A 24953-nucleotide genomic window follows, 5' to 3' on the forward strand; every position below is an offset into this window, starting at 1 on the left:
ATGGATGAGTTTTTCAGACTAAAACCAGGACTGAAGATAGAGCTATACTGATTTACAGGCGGCTTCAACTAGCCCAGTTATATTTTTGGGGCTCCCAACACCTGTGTTTTTAAACTCAGTGCTTGGGTAATAAATTGTGTTGTGTAATGTAGAAATTTAGAAACGTCTGCTTTTGGTGTGAAAAGAGGTCCTTGCCATTGTTATTTTGGTGGACTCCAATTCCCATCTTAAACACTGACTTTGAGGAATAACTGTGTGTGTTTCAGTTTAAAGCAGAGGCTGAGTAGGAGTGCTTTAGTTGGAGTGCAGTATTTGGAAAATCCTGTTTTGATATCCAGTGCAGTTTTCCAGTTGTTTAAAACACTGACAGAGAAAGTTCCAGTATTTTCCCTTTAAATGAATTTAGCAAAAACAGATGTCACCGGAGACAGACTATTCCAGCCAGGAGTATTCATTGTTCCAATTATCATTAAACTTTTCATTCATGATTTCAGCCAACAGGAGACTGAATCACTGTGACATAGTAACATGCATACACTCTTCATGTATACAGGGAGTAAAGAATGTCAGGAATGTGGTCCTCATGTAACCCTAAGTCCATAGGACATTCCCAGGGTAACACTTCCTCACTAGACAATGCCTTTCATTAGCCTACCCTCCTCAAGGACTTTTGCCTGCCAGGAAGGTGATACTGAATTCTCCCACTGGGTTAAGGTCATGGGAGGTGAGAGGAAGAATCAGTCCCAGATTTTTGAGTGGATTTTTAAGGTCCACTAGCGATAGAGGTTAAATTGAATTTTGTTTGCATTTTAGTGGAAATGACTTAATTTGTACTTCTTGAACCAATATGCAAACCAAAATTCAGCTATGCTTAGAAATGTGGACTTCCCTGTATTTTATGATGCCACCTTCTAAAAAGAACATTAGGTACAAAAATGCATATATTGGTGAAAATAATCTTCAAAACTGGATTACATTATGGAAAATCACTTCAAAAGAATTCGTATTAGTTAAACAGCATAGGAGAAATGTGCTTATTAGAAGAAATTTGCACTAAACTGCTAGGAAATTTTCATGAGGATTAAAAATATATACAGTACTTGTTTCACAATTTCATTTCCTTCCTCCTAGGGAAACTTTGGGGTAAATAATGGAATACACGAATCACAGCATTGTGACTGAATTCATCCTTCTGGGCTTCATGGACCATCCAGAGTTGTGGACCATTCTCTTCCTGGCATTTATCTTGATCTACATTGTCACAGTCTCAGGAAATCTTGGCATCATCATCCTAGCTGCTCTTGATGCAAACCTTCATACCCCAATGTACTTTTTCCTCAGCAACCTATCCTTGGTTGACGTTGGCTATTCCACTACTATCGCTCCTAGGTTGCTGATGACCTTCCTACAAAAGAATAGCACTATTCCATTCACAGAGTGTACCGTGCAATTCTTCTTTTTCTGTATGTTTGCTACAGTTGAAACTTGCCTTCTAGCTATTATGGCTTATGATCGCTTCACTGCCATTTGCAACCCATTACTCTATTGTGCTGCCATGTCTAAAAAGCTCTGTATAGCCTTAGTAACAGGTGCATATATTTGTGGATTTCTGAATTCAGCTGTTCAGGCTCCATTGATATTTAGCCTGTCCTTCTGCAGCTCAAATGTTATCAGTCACTTCTTTTGTGACATCCCTCCCATCCTGAAACTTTCTTGTTCAAGCACAGAAGTGACTAACACTGTACACTTTATCTTATGTACTGTGATAGTCGTGACCACTTTGTTGATCATCCTCATCTCCTATATCTACATTATTTTTGCCATCCTGCGGATTCGCTCTGCCCAGGGCAGACACAAAGCCTTTTCCACCTGTGCCTCCCACCTCACATCTGTCACAATCTTCTATGGGACCATCATCTTTATGTATATGAGGCCCAATTCCAGTGTCTCAACAGATGAAGATAAAATTGTTTCGGTGTTCTATACTCTTGTGATCCCCATGCTAAATCCATTGATTTACAGTCTGAGAAATAAAGATGTGAAGGATGCTTTCCTAAGGATGATAGGGAAGATTTCATTAAATTAATACATTTCCTTTTCAAGATGAGTTTCAGTTTCCAATACATATTAACCAAGACATAAAATGTGTATTTGTTTCATTTGTGTGTGCATGTGTAATTGTCCTACTGCAGTGGTGGCAAGCCTTTTAGAGATCGAGTGCCCAAACTGCAACCCAAAACCCACATATTTATCACAAAGTGCCAAAACGGCACTTATGGGATAAACACTTGAATATACTTCATTTTTTTGTGTATACCATGCCCCCAGAGTTGTTGAGCTTTTTGCGGTAGGATTGCTCAGAGTTGTTGAGTTGTTGAAGCTTTTTGGGGGGGGGAGGGTTCAGAAAAACACTCACATGCAAGAAGGAAGCAGAGGCAACCGATAGTCTCAACGTTCGCCGTCAGGGAGCAATCAACAAAAAACCTTGATGGAGCAACCAATCACGTGCACCTTTTCCTTTTCCTACACAGTTTCACACCCACAGTGGCATGGCGGTAGCGGCGCGGCCAGAAACCAGCTGCTTGGTGGGAATGCTACTTCCCCCAACGCTGCTGCGGGCAGAGAGTGCTCTAGGGAGCATTTCCACCCTGCAATGGCATGGGGGGCAGATGTAAACCTCGAATGGCAATGCTGGGGCGATGGTGCACGTTCCCACAGAGAGGGCTCCATGTGCCCACTCTGGCACATGTGCCATAGGTTTGCCACCACTGTCCTAGTGGGTTGCGCTTTTTTTTTTTTTTTGCCTATTCCTCTCTGAGTAGTCAGTAGGTGGCATTAGTATTCCACAGCATGATTGGCTGTCTTCTGTTGGCCCTGGGAAACAATGGATGAGTGTGCCTTCATGGGTGAAGTCAAAGTGCTGGAGATTTACAGCACCTGCTTTGGCTGTAGAGACTGATACAGGCGAGGCATGTTTTGCTGGTTCTGGGGCAGATGAAGGCATCTGGTTTTGCTGCTAAAGATGCACCATGGCGTTCCTTCTTTCTGCACTCCATCCAGCAGTCCTTCCTCCTCTCGTCACTGCTGTGAATACACAACCTGACTGTCTCCCGGCACTATGGCCACCTGCAAGGGATTCCCACACAACAGAGTTAATGTTGCCAGCCTTCCCGTCCTGTTTACAGACATCTTTCACAACACAGAGTTGGTCTGCCAATTGGCTTGGTGCCAGAAGCCAGCTCCCTTTGCAGCATGTCCTTGGGGTTCCTGTCGTTTTCCATTCTGTGGTCATGACCAAGCCATCATAGATGTCACTGAGAGATCCTGGGAGGTGAACGTGATGGGAATGTGGGTTTGGAAGACCACATCTTTGTTTGAGACTCTGTCCTGCTTTGCCATGCCCCAAATCTTCCTGACACATTGCATTTGGGAGGTGTTGAAGCCTTGCTCCTGAAGTCTATAGGTTGCCCTCCGCTCTCGTGGCATATAAATATGTTGATTCAGTCACTTTGGATGGTTAGGTGTAGGAAGGAGCTGTAACCTAGGTGATCTCCTTAGACACCTTTTGGATGAGGGGATGCCCCTGAAGTTGAATCTTGGGACTCTGGGGCCCTGGAGCTGGATAGGGAAAACCTATGAGACCAACTTGCCTCATCTGCTAGGAGCTCTGGGACCCTGGGCTGGAGTCACGCAGGGGAAACCTGTTTATTTGCCTTCAGGGTGTGACCAGGTAAAGTGGGTAGGTGGTACTACTGCCACATCTTCATTTCTCACGGGCAGGGGTTGGGTTCCCTTATGGGTTTCAGGATTTGTGTTTGTAGTTAATTTCTGCACTTAGAGGGGTTTTCCCTCTGGAGGTTTTGATTGGTTTGGCCATCAGGTCACCATCACAATACTCACAGATATAAATGGTGGAATGCTTGAGCTGGGAGGGAGTGCTTTATTTCCTGCTCAATGATACCTTCTTTTAATTATTTTTTAAAAATATACTTATTTCATTTATTCAAAAATTTATACTTCACTTTTGAAATATAAATCAAAGCCGTCATGGTTTGCAGAGAATCATAAAATTGTTAAAAGAGAATGAAAACAGTTCAAACCACTAAAATCATGGTTAGCACTCAATTTTAGTAATCAGTTAAAACTAACAGAGGGACCAAATAAAATTAGTATAAAAACTAGGCAACCCAGACTAAACCACAGTAGAATAAAATGGATTGGCTGCTAATCTGAAGTTTAAAAGGCCCTGGTGAACATGAGTTAATAGTAGGGTTGCCATACCTCTGGAAATTCCCAGACATGCCACTTTTGGGGGTTTTACGTGATCCCCAGAATGTGTGCAGAGGAGGGCAACCAAGATGATAAAAGGTCCGGAAACCAAGCCTTATTAGGATGGTTAAGGGAGCTGGGTGTTTTTAACCTGGAAAAGAGAAGACTGGGAGGTGATACGATAGTCATCTTCAAATAAATAAAGAGCTGTCACGTGGAATGTGAAGCAAGATCGTTTTGTCCTTTTCTGGGGGCTAGGACCCAAACCAATGGATTTAAGTTACAAGAAAGGAGATTTCAACTTATGTCTGGAGACAGATCATGTATCTACAGTTGTGACCAAAGGAGGAAAGACCATAAACATTGGGTGAAGCTAGTTTAAATCACTCCAGCCCGTCTGCTGGGAATGCATCTAATGGTAGACCACCATGGGGAATGGGCCTATGAGCTACATCAAATAGCAGATCCCCCTGGCAGGTCCCTGTTAGAGGTGTGATATGACCTTGGTCCCTGTCTGGGCATCAGTCATAGGCCACCCCACCCACTGGATCCCTTTAACAAAATACCCTTAACCAAGGAGGGGCAGGCAGAGGCTACAAGATGCCCTCTACCCAATATCAAGGTTCCCCCAATGTCCAACCGCCCAATGTAACTCTCCAACGGTTTGACTTCACCCGTGAGGACAAACTCATCCATTCTCCCCCAAGACCCACAGATGCCAGCCAACCATGCTATGTACTATTAATGCCACCTCCTGACTATTAAGTGTGGAATGGTCAAAAAAAGCAACACACCAGGACACACACAGAGAGAGATAGAACAAATACACACTTTCTTGGTTATTATCTACTGGAAACTCAAACTCATCTTGAAGAATAACTGAATTAATTTAATGAGATCTTAATGAAATCTTCCCTCTCATCCTTATGAAAGCATCCTTCACATCTTTATTTCTCAGACTGTAGATCAATGGATTTAGCATGGGTATCACAAGAGTATAGAACACTGAAACAATTTTATCTTCATCCATTGAGACACTGGAATTGGGCCTCAGATACATAAATATAATGGTCCCATAGAAGATTGTGACAGACGTGAGGTGGGAGGCACAGGTGGAAAAAGCTTTGTGTCTGCCCTGAGCAGAGCGAATCCGCAGGATGGCAAAAATGATGTAGATATAGGAGATGAGGATAATCAACAAAGTGGTCATGACTATTGCAGTAGAAAAGATGAAATGCACAGTGTTAGCCACTTCTGTGCTTGAACAGGAAAGTTTCAGGATGGGAGGGATGTCACAAAAGAAGTGATTGATAACATTTGAGCTGCAGAAAGAAAGGCTAAATATCAACGAAGCCTGAACAGCTGAATTCACAAATCCACAAATATATGCACCTGTTACTAAGACTATGCAGAGCTTTTTAGACATGGCAACAAAATAGAGTAATGGGTTGCAAATTGCAGTGAAGCGATCATAAGCCATAATAGCTAGAAGGCAAGCTTCAACTGTGACAAACAGACAGAAAAAGAAGAATTGCACGGTACACTCTGTGAATGCAATAGCATTATTGCTCTCCAGAAAGGTCATCAGCAACCTGGGAGCGATAGTAGTGGAATAGCCAACGTCAACCAAGGAAAGGTTGCTAAGGAAAAAGTACATGGGAGTGTGCAGGTTTGCATCAAGGCTGGCTAATATGATGATGCCAAGATTTCCTGACACTGTGACAATGTAGATCAAGAGGAACAGCAGGAAGAGAAGGGCCCACAGCTCAGGATGTTCCATAAAGCCTACGAAGATGAATTCAGTCACCATGGTTTGATTTGGGTACTCCATCATTAATCCCATAGTTTCCCTAGGAGGAAAAGAAGAAAGGAAATAAAAAACAAGTAATTTTATTGATTTATTCTTTAAAATTCTCATGAAAATATGTCAGGATTTTAGTGTGAATTTCTTTCACTAAACACATTTTTGCATGAAGTTTCAATTAATATATACATATTGGCAAGTGATTTCACCTAATTCAGTTCTCTGTGTTGATTCCAGTAATGTATTCATTTTTGTGACCCTTTCCACAATATATGCATTTTTTTACATATCATTAGCTGGGAGAAGTGCATCACAAAATTCATTGAAGTGTAGATTTGGTTGAAAGATTTGGGTTATCATATTGGTTTGAAAAGTGCAAACTGGGTGGTTTCTCATTAAAATCCAAACCAAATTCTCATCTACCCCTAGTTATGACTATCTTTACCAGCACTGGGGCTAATTAATGCACAATCAAGTGATGACTTGTATGAAAATTGCAGAAGGGATCAGAAACCATGACAATCTTTTAAAATATCACGTTCCATGATTTGAAGCACAATGGGAGGAATTAAGTGCATATTCCAATTATCTGTGAATCCCAAATTCAATAATTGTGAAGTTTCCCTCTTCCATTTAAGAAAGGTGTGCTCTCATTTGAGAACAATGATGGAAGAGAATTACTTCCATACTCGATATGACACAGAATAGCAAATCATCTTTAACATTTTGTTCCAAACAGCAGTAGTTTTATGAGGCCACATGCTTATGACTAGGGTGACATGGAGCTGCTTAACCTTTTCTCTAGGTGTAACACATAGCAACATGTAAAGTAATATTCTCTTCACCCTTCCTCTCTCATTTAATCAAAGGCTGTTTTGGAGGCTACATATTTAAGTGGAGGAATAACAAGGAACTGCTTAACCCGCTCCCACCCTGGCAAGTTCACCCCAGAAATGAGCTTTAGGAACTCAAAGTTCTTACCTCACAGAAGAGGTGAGCAACCAAGAATTCTTCACTTGCTCTTGTCTCAAGGGTCCTCTGTGGATGTTCAGATTCTTCTCCACAGCCTACTAACAGCAAATGACCGGGACAGTTCTTGTTACCAACTGAGGGTCAGGGAGCAAAAAACAGATTGGCACATAAATGTTCAGTCTCCTTTCCCCCATTTCGTTGTGCATGTGTGTGTCTAGTTTATTTCTGAACCAAACCAATGGAAGCCATGGTCATTTCACTCATAATACACAATGTGCCATTCATGTGGGCAACCTCAGATGTGATGCAGTGGTAGTCATCTTTATTTTATCATATGCTATTTTCTGTAGAAGATAATATTTTGACCTAGCACAAATGTAGGTTTGTCACTCATTCCTTATTTTCACTGTTCACATTTTAGGACCTCTCATCATAATTAATAAAATATATAGCATGGGCAGAGTTTTCCCATATTTTAAAAGAAGGTGGAAAGTTGCAATCCCATGTTATCTTGTTTTACTGAGGCATTAGCTACTCTGACATCAGTAGATTTTAAGCCCAAATACATGTGCATAATATTGCAAACTCTGAGCTGAGGTTTCAATGTTATATAACCACAAGGCAGTACAGGACAGACTTATGACCTAAGAATGCAGGTTGTGTCAAAGATTGGCACAAAAAAGCAGGGGTGGGAGCAATTTCAAATGAAAGGCAAGAGGGGATGTTGAACCCTATCTCTGCTCTCCACTTTCCCACTGCTTTTCTCCGAGATGCCATTTGAGATTAGAAATTAAAGGCAGGATTCACCTCACCAGCCTTGTCAGAGGAAGACACAGACTTAGAGTTTTACAACAGGGCTTTCTGCCCTCTCCTTCCCCCAACACCCCAGAAATTGACTCAAGGGTAACCGACAGAATAGTACACAGAGGAAAGAGGGGGGTGGTCATTTCATCTGACAAGCTATAATGCTTGCACAGACAGAATGGTTAGAAAAGTGTGGCACTGAATGGCACTGTCTTAGCCTAATTCATTCTGCCCATTCACTAACTAGGAATTTTTTTTAATGGCTATATTTTTTGACAAGAGTGGGTGCTTTTTGCAAGCATAGTACCCACTTTCCCCAAGCAGCTTAGAATGATAAATGGAAGTTTTTGGTTTCTATATTTTTTCCTGATTAGGCAAAATACCATCAAAAATTGATATGTATTTCCCCACAGTTATTTTTTTTAAAAAAAATAAAACTTTGCAAACTGCTGTGGAAACGGGGAAAACAGAACTAGTGACTGGAAAAATGAGGCACTAAGAGAAACTGAAATTGACAGATTCACTAGTCTAATTCTGACTAGTGTCACAAGTTTCCCCACATCACCCATATGTTTTGCTCACAAAAAGTTGATCTTTTAGAGCATCCTTAATCAGCCCTTGTAGCACGCTACTACAGCAAAGGGACAGCTCCACCTAGCCTTCCTAAATCCATCAAATATTAGGCTTCCATGTAGTTTCATGTTTCATGTTTCTTTTTTCTCATTCTTTTTACTTTAATGTCATCATCTCTGCCACTTGAGTAAACAGAAATTTAAAGCTGGGAAGAATTGTGCTATTCTTCCTACTGAATGGGTGTCTTCCCATTCATTTGATAGGCTGCTGTGCCGAATAAAAAAAGGAACATGCCTGCAATGTTTAAACTGCAAATACATAGAACAAGAGAATTTTGGAGTTGGAAGAGACCACAGTGATCATCTAGTCCAATCCCCTGCAATATGGCTTGAACCAGCAACCCTCAGATTAAGAATCTCATGCTCTACCAACTGAACTATCCCTTCCCTTTCGCAGAAAGAAAGCAGACATATTGCATTAACCCACTGGCCTCAATGCCCAACTAATATGACAGGTCTCTTAAACTTGAAACTTAAATGTTTTATCTGAGCTGAGTTTGAAAATTTGGCTGCAAAGCCTCATGAAAATACTGCCTTCCTAATTAATTTCAGTCCACGTTTAATGAGATCTGCTTTATCTGTTGGTCTCTTAACAGTCACAGGAAACATGCAGGAGACAACATGTAGCAAGGTCTGCCAGCCATACAACTTTTGTGAACAGAAAATGAAAATAAAATCTGTATAACTGAGATTTTATCAGGTTAGTCAACATAGCCCAAGTAACTTTACCTGTGAAGATGATAGATGTCATTTCTAAAGCCTTCCAAATCAAGATGCGTAGATAGAACTGCTCATTTTATACTTGCTTTGGTATTACCTAGAAATCAAATCCCTGAAATATATGAATGAGAGCTGTATCATTAAAATGTTGTGTAGGACCTCTCAGCATAATCGCCAGAGGACATGCTGTGTGGGAATTTGTTCTTGTTCCCACTGTTCATCCTTAATTAGTTTGAAACAGGACTACTGGCTTTCCATTCAGCCCACACAATATGGTCCCAATCCTCATTAGTTATTTTTCTCTACCTTGTTTTCAAATAAGCTCATTGATAAAGAGTATGGTAGAACCAGAAGACTCTTTATTTGCATCAGCCACTAGCCATAGCAATAAAATAAAATGGAATATACTGAAGACAGGGATAAATACTTAAGTGGGTAAAAGCCTCAGCGCCCAGGGCTTGCCGATCGAAAGGTCGGCGGTTCGAATCCCCGCGGCGGGGTGCGCTCCCGCTGCTCGGTCCCAGCGCCTGCCAACCTAGCAGTTCGAAAGCACCCCCGGGTGCAAGTAGATAAATAGGGACCGCTTACCAGCGGGAAGGTAAATGGCGTTCCGTGTGCTGCGCTGGCTCGCCACATGCAGCTTGTCACGCTGGCCATGTGACCCGGAAGTGTCTCTGGACAGCGCTGGCCCCCGGCCTCTTGAGTGAGATGGGCGCACAACCCCAGAGTCTGTCAAGACTGGCCCGTACGGGCAGGGATACCTTTACCTTTACCTTATAAAAAATAGGTTCTGGAGGTATACATCAATAATCAAATATGTATCTGAAGAAGTGTGCATGCACACGAAAGCTCATACCAAGAACTAACTTAGTTGGTCTTTAAGGTGCTACTGGAAGGAAAAAAAAATTTTTTGTTTCAAATAAAATATCTTATTCCAATTGCCCCTGCTAAAAAAATTGCAGTTTTTGCTGTCACCTGATTATCTTGATTTTCCAGAAGAAAGGACACAGTAGCAATGGTTGAGCAACCTAGTATGGATATAGTAGAGGGGTAATAACCTCACTCCTCAAAAAGGGGTATCATTGTCTATTCCCAAACTCATGAACATTGAAGCCAACCCAACAGTGCCAAAATACTTATCATTGGAAAGTGTCTTATGAGTTCTTTGTATTCTGAGTGTGCATTGTTCTCTTGGAAGATATTTAATAGGATCAGTTCTAGGGTTGCTTCTAATACCTGTTTTGTTATTTTGCAGATTTCTTGTAAGACTGATGTCCAAAAATGTTGAATTTTGGAGCATTCCCACCAAATGTGGAGGCATGTGCCTATAGTGTTGAACCTTGTGGTGCAAGCAAGATCTTGCTGGCTGACCAGGGTGAGGATTCCAACCAGGAATTCAATTCCTAAGCTTGGGGTTCCATGGCCAATCCCCCTCCTCAGACCCCTTATGAGGAGCCCCGTTTATTCTGTTGATCCTGCCCAATGCCATTTCTGCATCTGTACAAACAACTCCACCCCCCAAAAAAAGTCAGAGGGAGATCTTTTTCCTGTGACACGCCACAGGATCATGACATGGTCAGAACTCTGCCCCTCAGTTGAAGCTCCTCTAGTCCTTACCCAACCAGGCAAAAGGGGGCCCAGCCTAGGTAAAGGTAAAGGGAACCCCGACAATTAGGTCTAGTCATGGCCGACTCTGGGGTTGCGGTGCTCATTTCGCTTTATTGGCCGAGCGTGCCACCGTAGACCTTCCGGGTCATGTGGCCAGCATGACTAAGCCACTACTGGTGAACCATTTTGGCCTAAAATAAATCCCATTGCAATTCACACAATCCTGTGCATCAGTTGTGATCAATGTCAGAGGTCCTTTGGTGTGTCTCACCATGTTGAGAAGCATAACTGATTGGGATGTAAGACAGGGCCTTTTCTTTCTAAGCACCCAGATTGTAGAATACCCTCCTGAGAGACATTCATCTGATATTCCCACTTTAAACTTCAGATTAGCAGCTAGAACTATTTTACTCTGCTGAGTTTTAGTGTGGCTTTATTTTACCCTTCTGTTGGTATACACTGTTTATTAAAAATGAGTACCAAAATTGATTTTAGCAGTTTGGACTTTTTATGTTGGCTTTTTTAGATGGGAGCCACTGTGAAATAATCTGATAAATAAATATGAGGTATAATTTTTAAATAAAAGAGAGTAACATAGAGCAGGACAAAGACCATTCACTCACAGTCTAGTTATTCCATTATTTAGATCACTGAGTACTGCTGTTGTGACCTGATGGCTGAATAAAAAGTCAGACACTTTAGGTTGGCTTTCAAGCCACTTTATTGATTCTGAAACTGAACCAATCAAAACCTGCAGAAGGAAACTTCTGCAAGAGCAGAAATCAACTGTAAACTCCGAGGGGAGCCCCTGGGCCAAAGAGTCCAAAAAGCCAACCTTGTGGCCAACTCCTAAGAAGATCACTTAGGCTAAACCTGCTTCCTGCACCTAACCACCAAAAGTGAATGAATCAAGCCATTTACACACTATGGACTACAACTGCCACTCAGCAGGTGTAGACAAACAGGCAACTCAGTAGACTGCTCACACACACCAAAAAAATGCACATTTTCTTTCTTGGTTAATATCTATTCGAAACTCAAACTCATCTTGAAAAAGAACTGACTTAATTTAATGAAATATTGTAATGGCCATAAAGTAAGAGGCACAAGTGGAAAAAGTTTGTGGTTTTTTTGGCACTTCCGGTTTCCTGCTAATAGGAAAATGCAGCACAGAACTGATCGTCTGATCAGTTCGAGACCTGCAGGGGATAGAGGGGAAAGCACCACGGCAAGGCTCCCCCCCCCCCGAAAGTTCCACTAGGGGTTGTGTAACGTCGAAGGGTCCAGCAGAGCAGCGTGATGTTCTGCCACCACAACCCCCCCCTCCGGTAAAACACTGTTGAAAGGCAAGTGGGGGGGAGCGGTTGAGAGCTCTCGCGGTTGCATCGAAACCTGTGAGTCCAAGTCTCAGACTGCCATGGTAAGCAGGAGATTTTTATTCTAATTTTACTAAGCTGAAACATCATGGGATTTTCTTTACTTTTATTTCCTTTTTTTTCTTTTAATTTGGTGAAAATGGAAATCAAAAAGGAAGTCAGCTTCTGTTTTCTGACTATCTGCCAACTGCTAGGGAAAGATTTGTAAGTGGAAGACTTATAGGCTACCTTAATCCCTCTGGTGAGAAATACCTTCTGTGAGGCTAATACTGTTTGAACTTGATTGCTGAACTTGAACTCTATTGGATATAATATTGATCTTGATCTTGAAGTGACAGTTCCTAGATTTGAGAACATCTTACTGGATTCTCCGGAATTATTTGAAAATACCAGGATCTTCACAATCTAAACCAAAGTTACGCAGGAGAACACTCATCTAACTTTGGGGGGAAAGTGAGTGCCTGGGAATAGCTGGAGGTTGGCTTGTAGTCAGGCCAGATAAAACAATTGGTGAAGACCAGAGCACCGGAATCTTCTTCCCTTTTTCTTTTCTTTTCTTTTTTTCCTTTTTCCTTTTATTTGGACAACATATTACTGGATTCTTTGGAATTATTTGAAAATACCTGGATCTTCACAATCTAAACCAAAGCTATGCAGGGGAACACTTGTCTAACCTTGGAAACAAGGAGGAAGGGGTGAGTGCTTGGAAATAGCTGGAGGTTTTGCACATTGTCAAGTTAAATAAATTGATTGGTGAAGACCAGAGCATTTAGAATTTTGGATGAAAGTTAAATTTGACTACAAAAGGAAGGCAGAGGACATTACTTGGACTGGAGAAAATTAATCTTTACTCTTGTGGCCTTTTTCTTTAACAGCTCCAACAGATGGCGACAGACTGATGTTGAGAGGGTTAATCAAAATTTCAATCTCTACTTTTACATTCTGGAGATGTCTTTGTAATTCAGGGTATTTGTACTACTGAACTGCTCCTTCTCCTTTGTTTGATACTTTCTCTTTTTCTTTCACTCTGTGTGCTCTAACTAAGGTCAGGCAGTAGGAACAAAACAAGGGGAATTATGACCTTGGAGGGGTGATAAGATAGTGTTAAAAGAATTATTGCTTTGAGGGGGAAAAGAAGTTTTGTTGGTATAGAAGTAGTGCAACTCAGAATGACAACAACTAAGAAACAGGCTCCTGTGGCTAGAAGAGGATCTATGCAGGAGACACCTGATAGACCTGTCTCTCCAGAAATGGCAGATTTTCTGACAGAATTTTAAAAAGATATGTTAAAAGAAATGCGAAAACAGTCTGAAATGGTGGTAGCTGAATTGGGAAAAAAATACTGAGATGGTCACAGAAATCTCCAACAAACTGGAAAATTTAACAAACAAACAAAACAGAAGCTTTGGACCTTTCTGTGAAAGGATTAGAGGCTAAATCTCAAAAAATTGCAAGTGAGAATGCAGACATAAAGAAGGAACAGGAGACAATAAGGGCTGATATTGTGGTACTGTCTGGTAGACCAGATCAATTTGAAGATTGTGTAGCGGTTTTAGAGATGAGGCAGAAATCCCAGGTGGTAAGAATGAGGGGTGCCGCAGACAAGGGGGAATTGGATCCTAAAACCTACCTAGGCAACATAATTGCTGAATGTTTGGGTGAAGAACAGGATTACATTGCAGAAGCAATGGACAGCTGTTATCAGGTGAGGACTAAATCTGCTAAAGCAAGGGAGTTGCCTGGAGACTGTTTGGTGATCTTTAATTCTAAAAAGCTGAAGGACGCTATAGTCCAGAATAATTATGAAAACAGACTCCAGACTGATGGAAACCTGATTTTCATGGTGAAAGAAATCCCTCCCCGTTTGTTACAAAAATGCCAAAAGTACAAATTCCTGACAAATGTTTTGACTAGTTAACATACAATTCAGATGGGAGTTTCCAGAAGAAATCTCCTTTACATACAAGAAACAAGGACACAGACTTACAAACTCAGAGCAGGCACAGGACTTCTGCCAAAGATATGGCAGAGATCTTGATAACCCATATACACCATCAGAACCAGTTGGAGCAACAGGAGGAACAGGTGAAGGAGGTACGGGGGGGGGACACAGATAATTAAAATAACCAAGAGGTGGAAAAGATAAGACTAGGGGAAAAGAAAACAGATAAATAAAATGGCAGATCTAGAGGTATGGAGCTGGAATGTAAATGGCTTGAACAATAAAGTAAAAAGAAAGAAAACTGAACACATAATTCTAAAACAAAATTTAGATGTAATTTGCTTACAAGAGACCCACATAGCAAGTAGACATACTGTAAAAGAGTCCTAATCAATAAAAAGTAGGAATGGAAATTATAACAGCAGATAAATAAATAAAAACGAAGCATGGTTTTGTACATTAAACCAAAATTAAAGCCTTAACAAATCCTGGAAATGAACAAGGAAGAGTGATCATAGTACAGATTGTAGTACAAGGTGAAAAAAGTCAATTAGTTGGAGTCTATGCCCCAAATGAAAAGAAAGCAGTATATATATATATATATATATATATATATATATATATATATGACAGAATTATTGGAATTTGCAGATCAGAAAGTGATTTTAATGGGCGATTTAAATAGGGTGTTTTCACTTGAAATGGAAAAGACACTAAAGAAGGGAGACTCCCAACAAGATTCAGTGACATGGTAGAGAACCTAAATTTGACAGCTATATGGAGAACTAAGCACCCATTTGGGACGCGGGTGGTGCTGTGGGTTAAACCACAGAGCCTAGGGCTTGCTGATCAGAAGGTCAGCTGTTCGAATCCCCATGACGGGGTGAGCTCCCGTTGCTTGGTCCCTGCTCCTGCCAACCTAGCAGTTCGAAAGCACGTCAAAGTGCAAATAGGTACCGCTCCGGCGGGAAGGTAAATGGAATTTCTGTGTACTGCTCTGCTTCACCAGAAGCAGCCTAGTCATGCTGGCCACATGACCCAGAAGCTGTACATCGGCTCCCTCGGCCAATAAAGCGAGATGAGCGCCGCAACCCCAGAGTCGTCCACGACTGGACCTAATGGTCAGGGGTCTCTTTACCTTTAAGCACCCATTAGGCATAGAGTTCACTTTTTTTCATATGTGCATAAAAGCAGTGCAAGAATCAAAGCAATGTGGGTCTCTAAAGAATTGGAATTAATAGTTTAAAAAAAGAAATAAGACCAAGAACAGATCACAATCCATTAATTTTAGAATTACAAAATGAAAAACATTCTACTTTCAGATGGAAATTAAATGAAGATTTATTAGATGATCAAAATTTGGTAGAAAAGGCAGAGAAAATGTTAGGGGACTATTTCAAGACAAATTTAAATAAAGGAACAGACCTTCAGATGATTTGGGATGCCAGTAAAGCTGTGATAAGAGGTTTTTTTAATTCAACAAAATGCATACCAAAAGTAATTGAGAGAACAAAAGACAAGGAAAATCTTAGAGGCCCTGATAAATAAAGAAAAACAGTTAATATACAAACCAAACAAAGAGAGTACAAAGCAAGCTATCAAGCTATTACAAACACAATATTCAATGATTATCAGTACAGTGGTACCTCTGGTTACATACTTAATTCGTTCCGGGGGTCCATTCTTAACCTGAAGCACCACTTTAGCTAATGGGGCCTCCCGCTGCTGCTGCGCCGCCGCTGCATGATTTCTGTTCTCATCCTGAAGCAAAGTTATTAACCCGACGCGGGGACCCTTAGAAACCACAGGCGCTGAAGCCTGTGGACCTGGTGACTCGGCGGGCACCATTTGCGCCCCCCGACCCGCAAAGGAGCCTTTTTAAAGGCTCTGGAACGGGGGACGGAGAGCGGCATGGTGCTGTGAGTCGACTGCTTCCCCTGCTGAGTGAAGCCGCATGCCATGGACGGAGAGCGCTAACTTCTTCCTTTGAACATTTGGATTAAAAGTAACGACCCGTGAGTAACACGGTAATTTGACTTAAAAGGGAAATTTTCTTTGGGAATTAGGCACGATCGGGTAAGGTGCTAAAAGGAAGTCCGCCTACCCGCCTTGTAAACATCGTAAAGCAAGGATTTTATTACTAAGGTTGTGAGAATACCTTTCTTCTTTGTGGAGAAAAGCAATTAACTTTACATTGGGGCAATTTAAGTGATTGTGCTGGAGGATAAGAGCTAACATTGAGAACGGAATTCACCCCTCCCCCAAGACCCGGGAGCGATCGGTGAGAGAGCCTGCGGAAGAGACATAAAGACTTTGACAGCTGTCAAACTAGCTGTCAAAGTTGGAAGAAAAGGGAAACTTTGTTTTTGCTGACTTTGCTGGTCATATTCGCTACAATTTGGTAACAAACTGTTAAAATAAAGAAGAAAAGGCTAACTTGGCTTTTGGGTGGGAATTGGAAGACATTAAGAAACTAGAATCCCTCTAGAGGGGATTCAGGACATTACAAAAATGGCTGTAAGTGGAAAAATACTGGCTGAACTGGAGAAGACCTTCTCTCTCCTGGGAAAACTGCAGGAACAGATGGATGTTTTGACTATAAATGTCACAATACTGAAGGGAACAGTAAATAAAGTTGCTGAGCCTGGAAGGGATATGATTCAAGTTCCTGCAGATGAACAGGGAAGCGTTGTTGTTGATCTAAAAATCCGTACAGCCAAACAAGAAAAGAAATTTGAGACATCTGAGAATGTGTTTAAAGAGGAACATGATGATCTGAAGGGAAAAGAAGGAGGAGCTATGATGTCGCAGATGATTAAGGAGAGCCAGAGGCCTGTTAAGATGGATATAAAGGAAAATAAGAACAGGATGATGAAAATTTGGTTTGAATTGAAGAATGGAAATTGGAGAGATCTCCTTATATGGAGATCTGAAGACATATGGAATACAAACTTGGCTAATGTGGAAATTGGAGCCTTTGGGACATTTGGATCTATGAGAAGTAAGAAACAAGATCTTGGCTCCATTGTTAAATATGGAGGTCTGGCAGGAAGAAATATGGACCTTATTGGAACAGAGCTTCTTCGAGATTCGGAATTTAAAATAAAGGACTATCAAAAAAACCGGCAGAGAGAAACTGAGAGAGAGTCGAGTGCCTCAGACGTGAGGTCACCAGGCTGATTGCAGATGGACTGATGGACTTTGGTTGGGGTCCGAATCCGGGAAAGGGGGTGGTGGGGCTTTGGGAATCCAAACGGTGTATAAATATATTTTGTTTTAATTAAGTTGGTTTTGCCACTAACATAAAAATGGGGATTTCGGGGAAGGGAATTGGGGCCGACCTTAGAAAAAGATTGTTAAGAATAAGTGTTGACGTATAAAGATTGAGGTTTTTAAGTTAAAATGGGTTAGTTAAATTGTTGGGGTGAATTTAGGAAAAGTTTTTTAAAAATAAGTATTGATATATAAAGATTGAGGTTTATAAGTTAAAATTGGTTAATTAAAATGAATTAGAGAAAATAAGGTAAAGTGTGGGGATAAGAATTTGCTGAGCTAAAAATTGGAATTGGAATACAAGAAGGGCAGGTGTGGGGAAGTCAAGGAAATCGGTTATGGAAAGTAAGCAATGTAAACTTTCTTAATTGTTCCTTTTTCTTCTTCTTTTTTCTCTTTTTTCTCTTTTTTGTCTTTCTTTTTTATTTTATTTTTGAAAATTTCAATAAATATATTTTTTAAAAAAACAAAGTTATTAACCCGAGGTACTATTTCTGAGTTAGCGGAGTCTGTAACCTGAAGCGTATGTAACCTGAAGCGTATGTAACCCGAGGTACCACTGTAAAGAAGTAGAGTGGAAATTTTTTTTAAAAGAAACAAATATATTTTGAGCATGCAATTGTTGGCATGGCAATTAAACAAAAAAAAATACTCTAAGTAAAATTAAAGTCAAGGAAAAATTCTAGACAACCCAAAAGAGATTAGGAAAGAATTTGTCAAGTATTTTACAGATTTATATAGAACAGGATCAGAAAATAAAACAGAGATAGAGGAATATTTGAAAGTAAGTAAACTATCAAAAATCACAGATGAGAAAGTAGCAATTTTAAATGCCTCTATGACATCCACAGAGCTATTGGAAGCAATCAGTCAGGCAAAAACGGGGAAATCGCCAGGACCAGATGGACTGTCAGCTAAATACTATAAAAAAATTAGATAAACAATTATTAGCAGCATTACAAGCTACAATGAACGAAATCTTAAAGTTAGGGAAGGTTCCAGAGGCTTGGAGAGAGGCATATATAACTTTAAAGCCGAAACAAGAGACAGATTTGACATCAATAAAAAATTATAGACCTATTTCATTATTAGATAATGATTACAAACTGTTTGCTAACATATTGGCTAATAGGATGAAAATAATACTGAAGGAATTTATACATCATGACCAGGCAGGCTTCCTTCCAGGAAAACAAATGAAGGATAATATAAGAAATATTATAGATATCGTAGAATACTTGAAAATAAGAAATGAAAAGCAGGCAGCATTGATGTTTATAGATGCTGAGAAAGCATTTGATAACATTTCATGGGAATTTATCAACAAAGTCCTTGAAGAAATGAATTTTGGAGAAAATTTTAAGAAAGGGATTCAAGCAATATATTCTAAGCAAAAAGCCAAATTAATTGTAAATGAGACACATATTGGAAGCCTCTGAAGTTGAGCATAGTCAATGCACAGGATTGTGTTTCTTTGCCACTGACAGCATAGAGCAATATGACAATCTCATCTTGTTACCATCCTGCTCAGATATAACTAAGAAGGTTGAAGAGGGAGCTTGCAAGCTTCATCCCAGCTGGAGCAACTAAAAAGTTCCATAGATTCTCTGAGGAGTCTGCTTTCCTCTCCTCTCCCAATTAACTCCCATTTCTGCAAAATATTGCATAGACTCTCCGGGGGGGGTTGCATCTTTCCCTCCCAGTTGACCTCAGTCTCCAGGGTGAGAGCAGATGAAGGAGAAGAACTGGGCTGGTCACAAGAGGAGGAAGAGGGTTTTTTGAGTGTTCATGCACACCTGGCATGAGATGCAGGGCTGTAAATCAAGGAGAGTGCATTGAAGAACTGGAGTGGTAGGAGCCTAGGACTCCTGCCTTCACCACCTACAGCATCTCCAGGATGCCTTGTGGAGCATGGAGTGCTGAGAGACAGAAGTGGAGGCTGGAGAGTCTGCACTGGAAAAGGTGTTTATTATTTATTTTTATTTCATGTAGAGACTAGAGGGGTCATTTAAAGAAGTACATGGGGTAGAGGGGGACGGGGGGGCTGCATCAGAGGCTGATAAAAAAATGCTAGAGTGAAAGAAAGGAGTGGTGGAAGGGGGGAGTATGTTTAAGAAAAATGGATGAGTTTTTCAGACTAAAACCAGGACTGAAGATAGAGCTATATTGATTCACAAAGGCGGCTTCAACTAGCCAGTGGTATTTGGGGGGGGGGGAATGGTGTTGTTGTGTAATATAGAAATTTGAAATGTCTGATTTTGGTGTGAAAAGAGGTCCTTGCCATTGTTATTTTGGTGGACTACAATTCCCATCTTAAACACTGACTTTGAGGAATAAATGTGTGTGTTTCAGTTTAAAGCAGAGGCTGGGTAGGAGTGCTTTAGTTGAAGTGCAGTACTTGGAAAATCCTGTTTTGATATCCAGTGCAGTCTTCCAGTTGTTTAAAACACTAACAGAGAAAGTTCCAGTATTTTCCCTTTAAGTGACTTTAGCAAAAACAGATGTCACCGGAGACAGATTCCAGCCAGGAGCATTTGTTGTTCCAATTGCTGTTAAACATTTTGTTCATGGTTTCAGCCAACAGGAGACTGTGACATAGTAACATGCAGACACTCTTCATGTAAGGGAGTAAAGAATGTCAGGACTGTGACATTCAGGACTGTCACAGGACTGTGTAAGGACTGTGACAAATGTGGTCCTCAAGTAAGTCTAAGTCCATAGGACCCTACCAAGATAACACTTCCTCACTAGACAATGCCTTTCATTAGCCTACGCTCCTCAAGGACTTTTGCCTGCCAGGAAGGTGATACTGAATTCTCCCACTGGGTTAAGGTCATGGGAGGTGATAGGAAGAATTGGTCCCAGATTTTTGAGTGGATTTTTGAGGTCCACTAGCGATGGAGGTTAAATTGAATTTTGTTTGCATTTTAGTGGAAATGATTTAATTTGTACTTCTTGAACCAATATGCAAACCAAAATTCAGCTATCCTTAGAAATGTGAACTTCCCTGTATTTTATTATGCCACCTTCTAAAAAGAACATTAGGTACAAAAATGCATATATTAGTGAAAATAATCTTCAGAACTGGATTACATTACGGAAAATCACTTCAAAAAATTCATATTAGTCAAAACTGCATAGAAAAATGTTCTTATTAGAAGAAATTTGCACTAAACTGCTAGGAAATTTTCATGAAGATTAAAAATATATACAGTACTTGTTTCACAATTTCATTTTCTTCCTCCTAGGGAAACTTTGGGGTAAATAATGGAATACATGAATCAAAGCATTGTGACTGAGTTCATCCTTCTGGGCTTCATGGACCATCCAAAGTTGTGGACCATTCTCTTCCTGGCATTTATCTTGATCTACATTGTCACAGTCTCAGGAAATCTTGGCATCATCATCCTAGCTGCTCTTGATGCAAACCTTCATACCCCAATGTACTTTTTCCTCAGCAACTTATCCTTGGTTGACGTTGGCTATTCCACTACTATCGCTCCTAGGTTGCTGATGACCTTCCTACAAAAGAATAGCACTATTTCGTTCACAGAGTGTTCTGTGCAATTCTTCTTTTTCTGTCTGTTTGTCACAGTTGAAACTTGTCTTCTAGCTGTTATGGCTTATGATCGCTTTACTGCCATTTGCAACCCGTTACTTTATTTTGTTGCCATGTCTAAAAAGCTGTGTCTGGTGTTAGTAACAAGTGCATATATTTGTGGCTTTGTAAATTCAGCTGCTCAGACTTCATTCATATTTAGCCTGTCCTTCTGCAGCTCAAATGTTATCAATCATTTCTTTTGTGATGTTCCTCCCATCCTGAAACTTTCCTGTTCAAGCACAGCAGTGGCTAACACTGTGCATTTCATCTTTGCTACTTCAATAATCATGACCACTTTGTTGATTATCCTCATCTCCTATACCTACATCATTTTTGCCATCCTGCGGATTCGCTCTGCCCAGGGCAGACACAAAGCCTTTTCCACTTGTGCCTCTCACTTTATGGCCGTTACAATCTTCTATGGGACTATCATCTTTATGTATCTGAGGCCCAATTCTGGGGTGTCAAACGATGAAGATAAAATTGTTTCAGTGTTCTATACTCTTGTGATCCCAATGCTAAATCCAATGATTTACAGTTTGAGAAATAAAGATGTGAAGGATGCTTTCATAAGGACGAGAGGGAAGATTTCATTAAATTAATTCATTTTCTTTTCAAGATGAGTTTCAGTTTCCAATAGATATTAACCAAGAAAGAAAATGTGTATTTGTTTTTTGTGAGCAGCCTACTGAGTAGCCTTTTAGTCTACACCTGCTGAGTGGCAGTTGTAGTCCATAGTGTGTAAACGGGTTGATTCAATCACTTTTGGTGGTTAGGTGCAGGAAGCAAGTTTACCCTAAGCGATCTTCTTAGGAGTTGGCCACAAGGCTGGCTTTTTGGACTCTTTGGCCCAGGGGCTCCCCTCGGAGTTTACAGTTGATTTCTGCACTTACAGAAGTTTCCTTCTGCAGGTTTTGATTGGTTTGGTTTCAGAATCAATAAAGTGGCTTAAAAGCCAACCTAATGTGTCTGACTTTGTATTCAGCCATCAGGTCACAACAGCAGTACTCAGTGATCTAAATAACGGAACAACTAGACTGTGAGTGAATGGTCTTTGTCCTGCTCTATGTTACTCTCTTTTATTTATTTTAAAAATTATACCTCAGATTAATTCACAGTGCCTCCCATCTAAAAAAACCCAATCTAAATAGTCCAAACTGCTAAAATCTATTTTTTTACTCATTTTTAAAAAATAGTTTACACCAACAGAAGGATAAAATGAAGCCACACTAAAACTCAGCAGAGTATAAATGTTCTAGCTGCTAATCTGAAGTTTAAGGTGGGAATATCAGATGAATGTCTCTCAGGAGGGTATGCTACAATCTGGGTGCTTAGAAAGAAAAGGCCCTGTCTTACATCCCAATCAGTTATGCTTCTCAACATGGTGAGACACACCAAAGGACCTCTGACGTTGATCACTACTGATGCACAGGATTGTGTGAATTGCAATGGGATTTATTTTAGGCCAAAATGGTTCGCCAGTAGTGGCTTAGACTAGTGGAGCGTCAACTGAGGGGCAGAGTTCTGTCCATGTCATGCTTCTGTGGGGTTTCACAAGAAGAAGCTCTCCCTCTGAATTTTGGAAAAGAAGGTTGTTTGTACAGATGCATAAATAGCATTGGGCAGGGTCAACATAGTACAGGGGGCTCCTCATAAGGGGTCAGAGGAGGGGGATTGGCCACAGTACCCCAAGCTCAGGAGTTGAATTCCTGTTAGGAATCCTCACCCCGGTGAGCCAGCAAGATCTTGCAAGCGCGGAAATAGCCTTCTTGACCATTGGACTCACTATTGGTCTAGTCCAGGGCTAGATGATCCTCCGAGTCCCTTCCAACTTGACAATTCCATGATTCTATAATATAGGGGAATAGTAAAATGCTTTACTCATTGTGTTGGTATACAATTTGAAAATATACAGGGGGAAGATTTGGGCCTGTATGATCCCCAAGGGCTGACCTGAAGTCTCCAGTTTTGCCTGGCTTTTTCCAGGTGGCAGTGGAAGAGCCTGGATCTACTGGTGGGCAAGAGTGTCTTAAAAATATATATTTTTTAAAGAAGACTTCAGGTGGAGCTAGTCAGCTTCAGCCCAGCTGGAATCAACTGCGAATTACTGCATACATTCCTGAGGAGTCTGCCTTCCTTCCCTCTCCCAATTAACTCCCATCTCTGCAAAATATTGCATAGGATCTCCACGGGGCTGCGTTCTCCCCTCCCTATTAGCCTCAGTCTCCAGGGCTCAGTGGTGGGAGGGAGAGCAGATGAAGAAAAAGAACTGGGCTGGCCTCGAGGGGAAGATGGGGCTTTGAGTCAACTTGCACACCTGGCGTGAGATGCAGGGCTGGAAACCAAGTAGAGCAAACTAAAGAGCTGGAGTGGCAGGAGACTAGCACTGCTGCCTCCACCACCTGCAGTATTTTTTGGGATGCCCTATGGAGGCTGGAGTGCTGAGAGACAGGACTGGAAACTGGAGAGTGTGGACCAGAGGAGGTGTTTATTATTTATGTTCATTTGCAGTGCAGTGGAGACGAGAGGGATCATTTCTTGAAGTTGATGGGGTGGGAGGCTGCATCAGAGGCTGAATAAAAGAAAATGCTGGATTGAGAAATTCCCAATCCCACTACAGGGCTTTTCACCTTTTCATCTCCATGGAAGTCCCCACACTAGCTCATCCTTGAAATAATCCAGTTGGCAACCCTGGGAATGGGTATAATAAATCAATTTGGATGTGGGAAAGAAAAGAAGGGAAGTGTATTTAAGAAAAATTGGGGACTTTAGGTACAAAAATACATATATTAGTGAAAATAACCTTCAAAACTGGATTACATTAGGGAGAATCACTTCAAAAAATTCATATTAGTTAAAACAAAATGGCTCAGTTTCCCCAGCCACTGATGTGGGTGGAGAATTTCCTTTGCTAAAATTCTTCCCACCCTCCATTCATCCCAGTCTCAATGGAGGATATTGAATAATCTATTACATGCACCTTGCATTTTTCAGCTTGGCACTCAAGCTGCAATATCATTCTGCTAGTGGTGTGCTGTGTGTGATATACTCCAAAGGATACACATCACTGACAGTAGAGCTTGTACAGGTGTTGTTAACCATTCAAAAACATGCACTATCTAGTCAGAGACTCCTGAGTAAGCTTAGCAGTAATGGGAATAAGTGGGGACAGTTCCTGACGGGATGCAAGAAGTGTGTCACACAAGGAGCTATGCTAAGACTGGTTCTTTTGAATTTGTTTATAAAATACCTGATGTTATCTGAGCAGGGTGCTAACATGATGAGACTGTACTGTCATCCATGCTGTCAGTGGCAAAGAAACACAATTCTGTGCATTGACTGTGCTTTCAGGGCTTTCAATATATGTCTCATATCCAAAAGAATGATTGGTTGGGAATGCAAGACAGGGCCTTTTAAACTTCAGATTAGCAGCCGATCCATTTTATTCTACTGTGTTTTAGTCTGGGTTGCCTAGTTTTTATACTAATTTTATTTGGTCCCTCTGTTGGTTTTAAATGATTACTAAAATTGAGTGCTAACCATGATTTCAGTAGTTTGAACTGTTTTCATTGTCTTTTAACAATTTTATGATTCTCTGCAAACCATGACGGCTTTGATTTATATTTCAAAAGTGAAGTATAAATTTTTGAATAAATGAAAGAAGTATATTTTAAAAAAATAATTAAAAGAAGGTAACATTGAGCAGGAAATAAAGCACTCCCTCCCAGCTCAAGCATTCCACCATTTATATCTGTGAGTATTGTGATGGTGACCTGATGGCCAAACCAATCAAAACCTCCAGAGGGAAAACCCCTCTAAGTGCAGAAATTAACTACAAACACCAGGCAAAGCCTGAAACCCATAAGGGAAGCCAACCCCTGCCTGTGGGAATTGGAGATGTGGCAGTAGTACCACCTACGCACTTTACCTGGCCACACCCTGAAGGCAAATA

At 40.8% G+C, this 24953-nt stretch overlaps 3 protein-coding genes across 3 annotated transcripts; 2 read left to right on the top strand and 1 right to left on the bottom strand.

The window, feature by feature from the left end:
• The first annotated feature begins 1149 nt into the window (after positions 1-1149).
• LOC128418919 (olfactory receptor 1019-like) lies at positions 1150-2086 on the top strand. The gene has a single exon (XM_053399099.1). It carries the CDS (start codon positions 1151-1153, stop codon positions 2084-2086), a length of 936 nt encoding a protein of 311 aa, XP_053255074.1. The 5' UTR covers position 1150.
• A 3072-nt stretch (positions 2087-5158) lies between these two features.
• Positions 5159-6112, bottom strand: LOC128418892 (olfactory receptor 1019-like). Its single transcript, XM_053399054.1, has one exon. It carries the CDS (start codon positions 6110-6112, stop codon positions 5159-5161), a length of 954 nt encoding a protein of 317 aa, XP_053255029.1.
• A 14555-nt stretch (positions 6113-20667) lies between these two features.
• Positions 20668-21603, top strand: LOC128418929 (olfactory receptor 1019-like). The gene has a single exon (XM_053399128.1). The coding sequence runs from the start codon at positions 20668-20670 to the stop codon at positions 21601-21603; it is 936 nt and encodes a 311-aa protein (XP_053255103.1).
• The last annotated feature ends 3350 nt before the right edge of the window (positions 21604-24953 follow it).

This window comes from Podarcis raffonei, chromosome 1, assembly GCF_027172205.1.
Source record: "Podarcis raffonei isolate rPodRaf1 chromosome 1, rPodRaf1.pri, whole genome shotgun sequence".
Lineage (NCBI taxonomy): Eukaryota > Metazoa > Chordata > Lepidosauria > Squamata > Lacertidae > Podarcis > Podarcis raffonei.

Excerpts from the sequence above, each read along its gene's own strand:
- LOC128418919 (XM_053399099.1), top strand. The coding sequence starts at position 1,151 with ATGGAATACACGAATCACAGCATTGTGACTGAATTCATCCTTCTGGGC.
- LOC128418892 (XM_053399054.1), bottom strand. The coding sequence starts at position 6,112 with ATGGGATTAATGATGGAGTACCCAAATCAAACCATGGTGACTGAATTC.
- LOC128418929 (XM_053399128.1), top strand. The coding sequence starts at position 20,668 with ATGGAATACATGAATCAAAGCATTGTGACTGAGTTCATCCTTCTGGGC.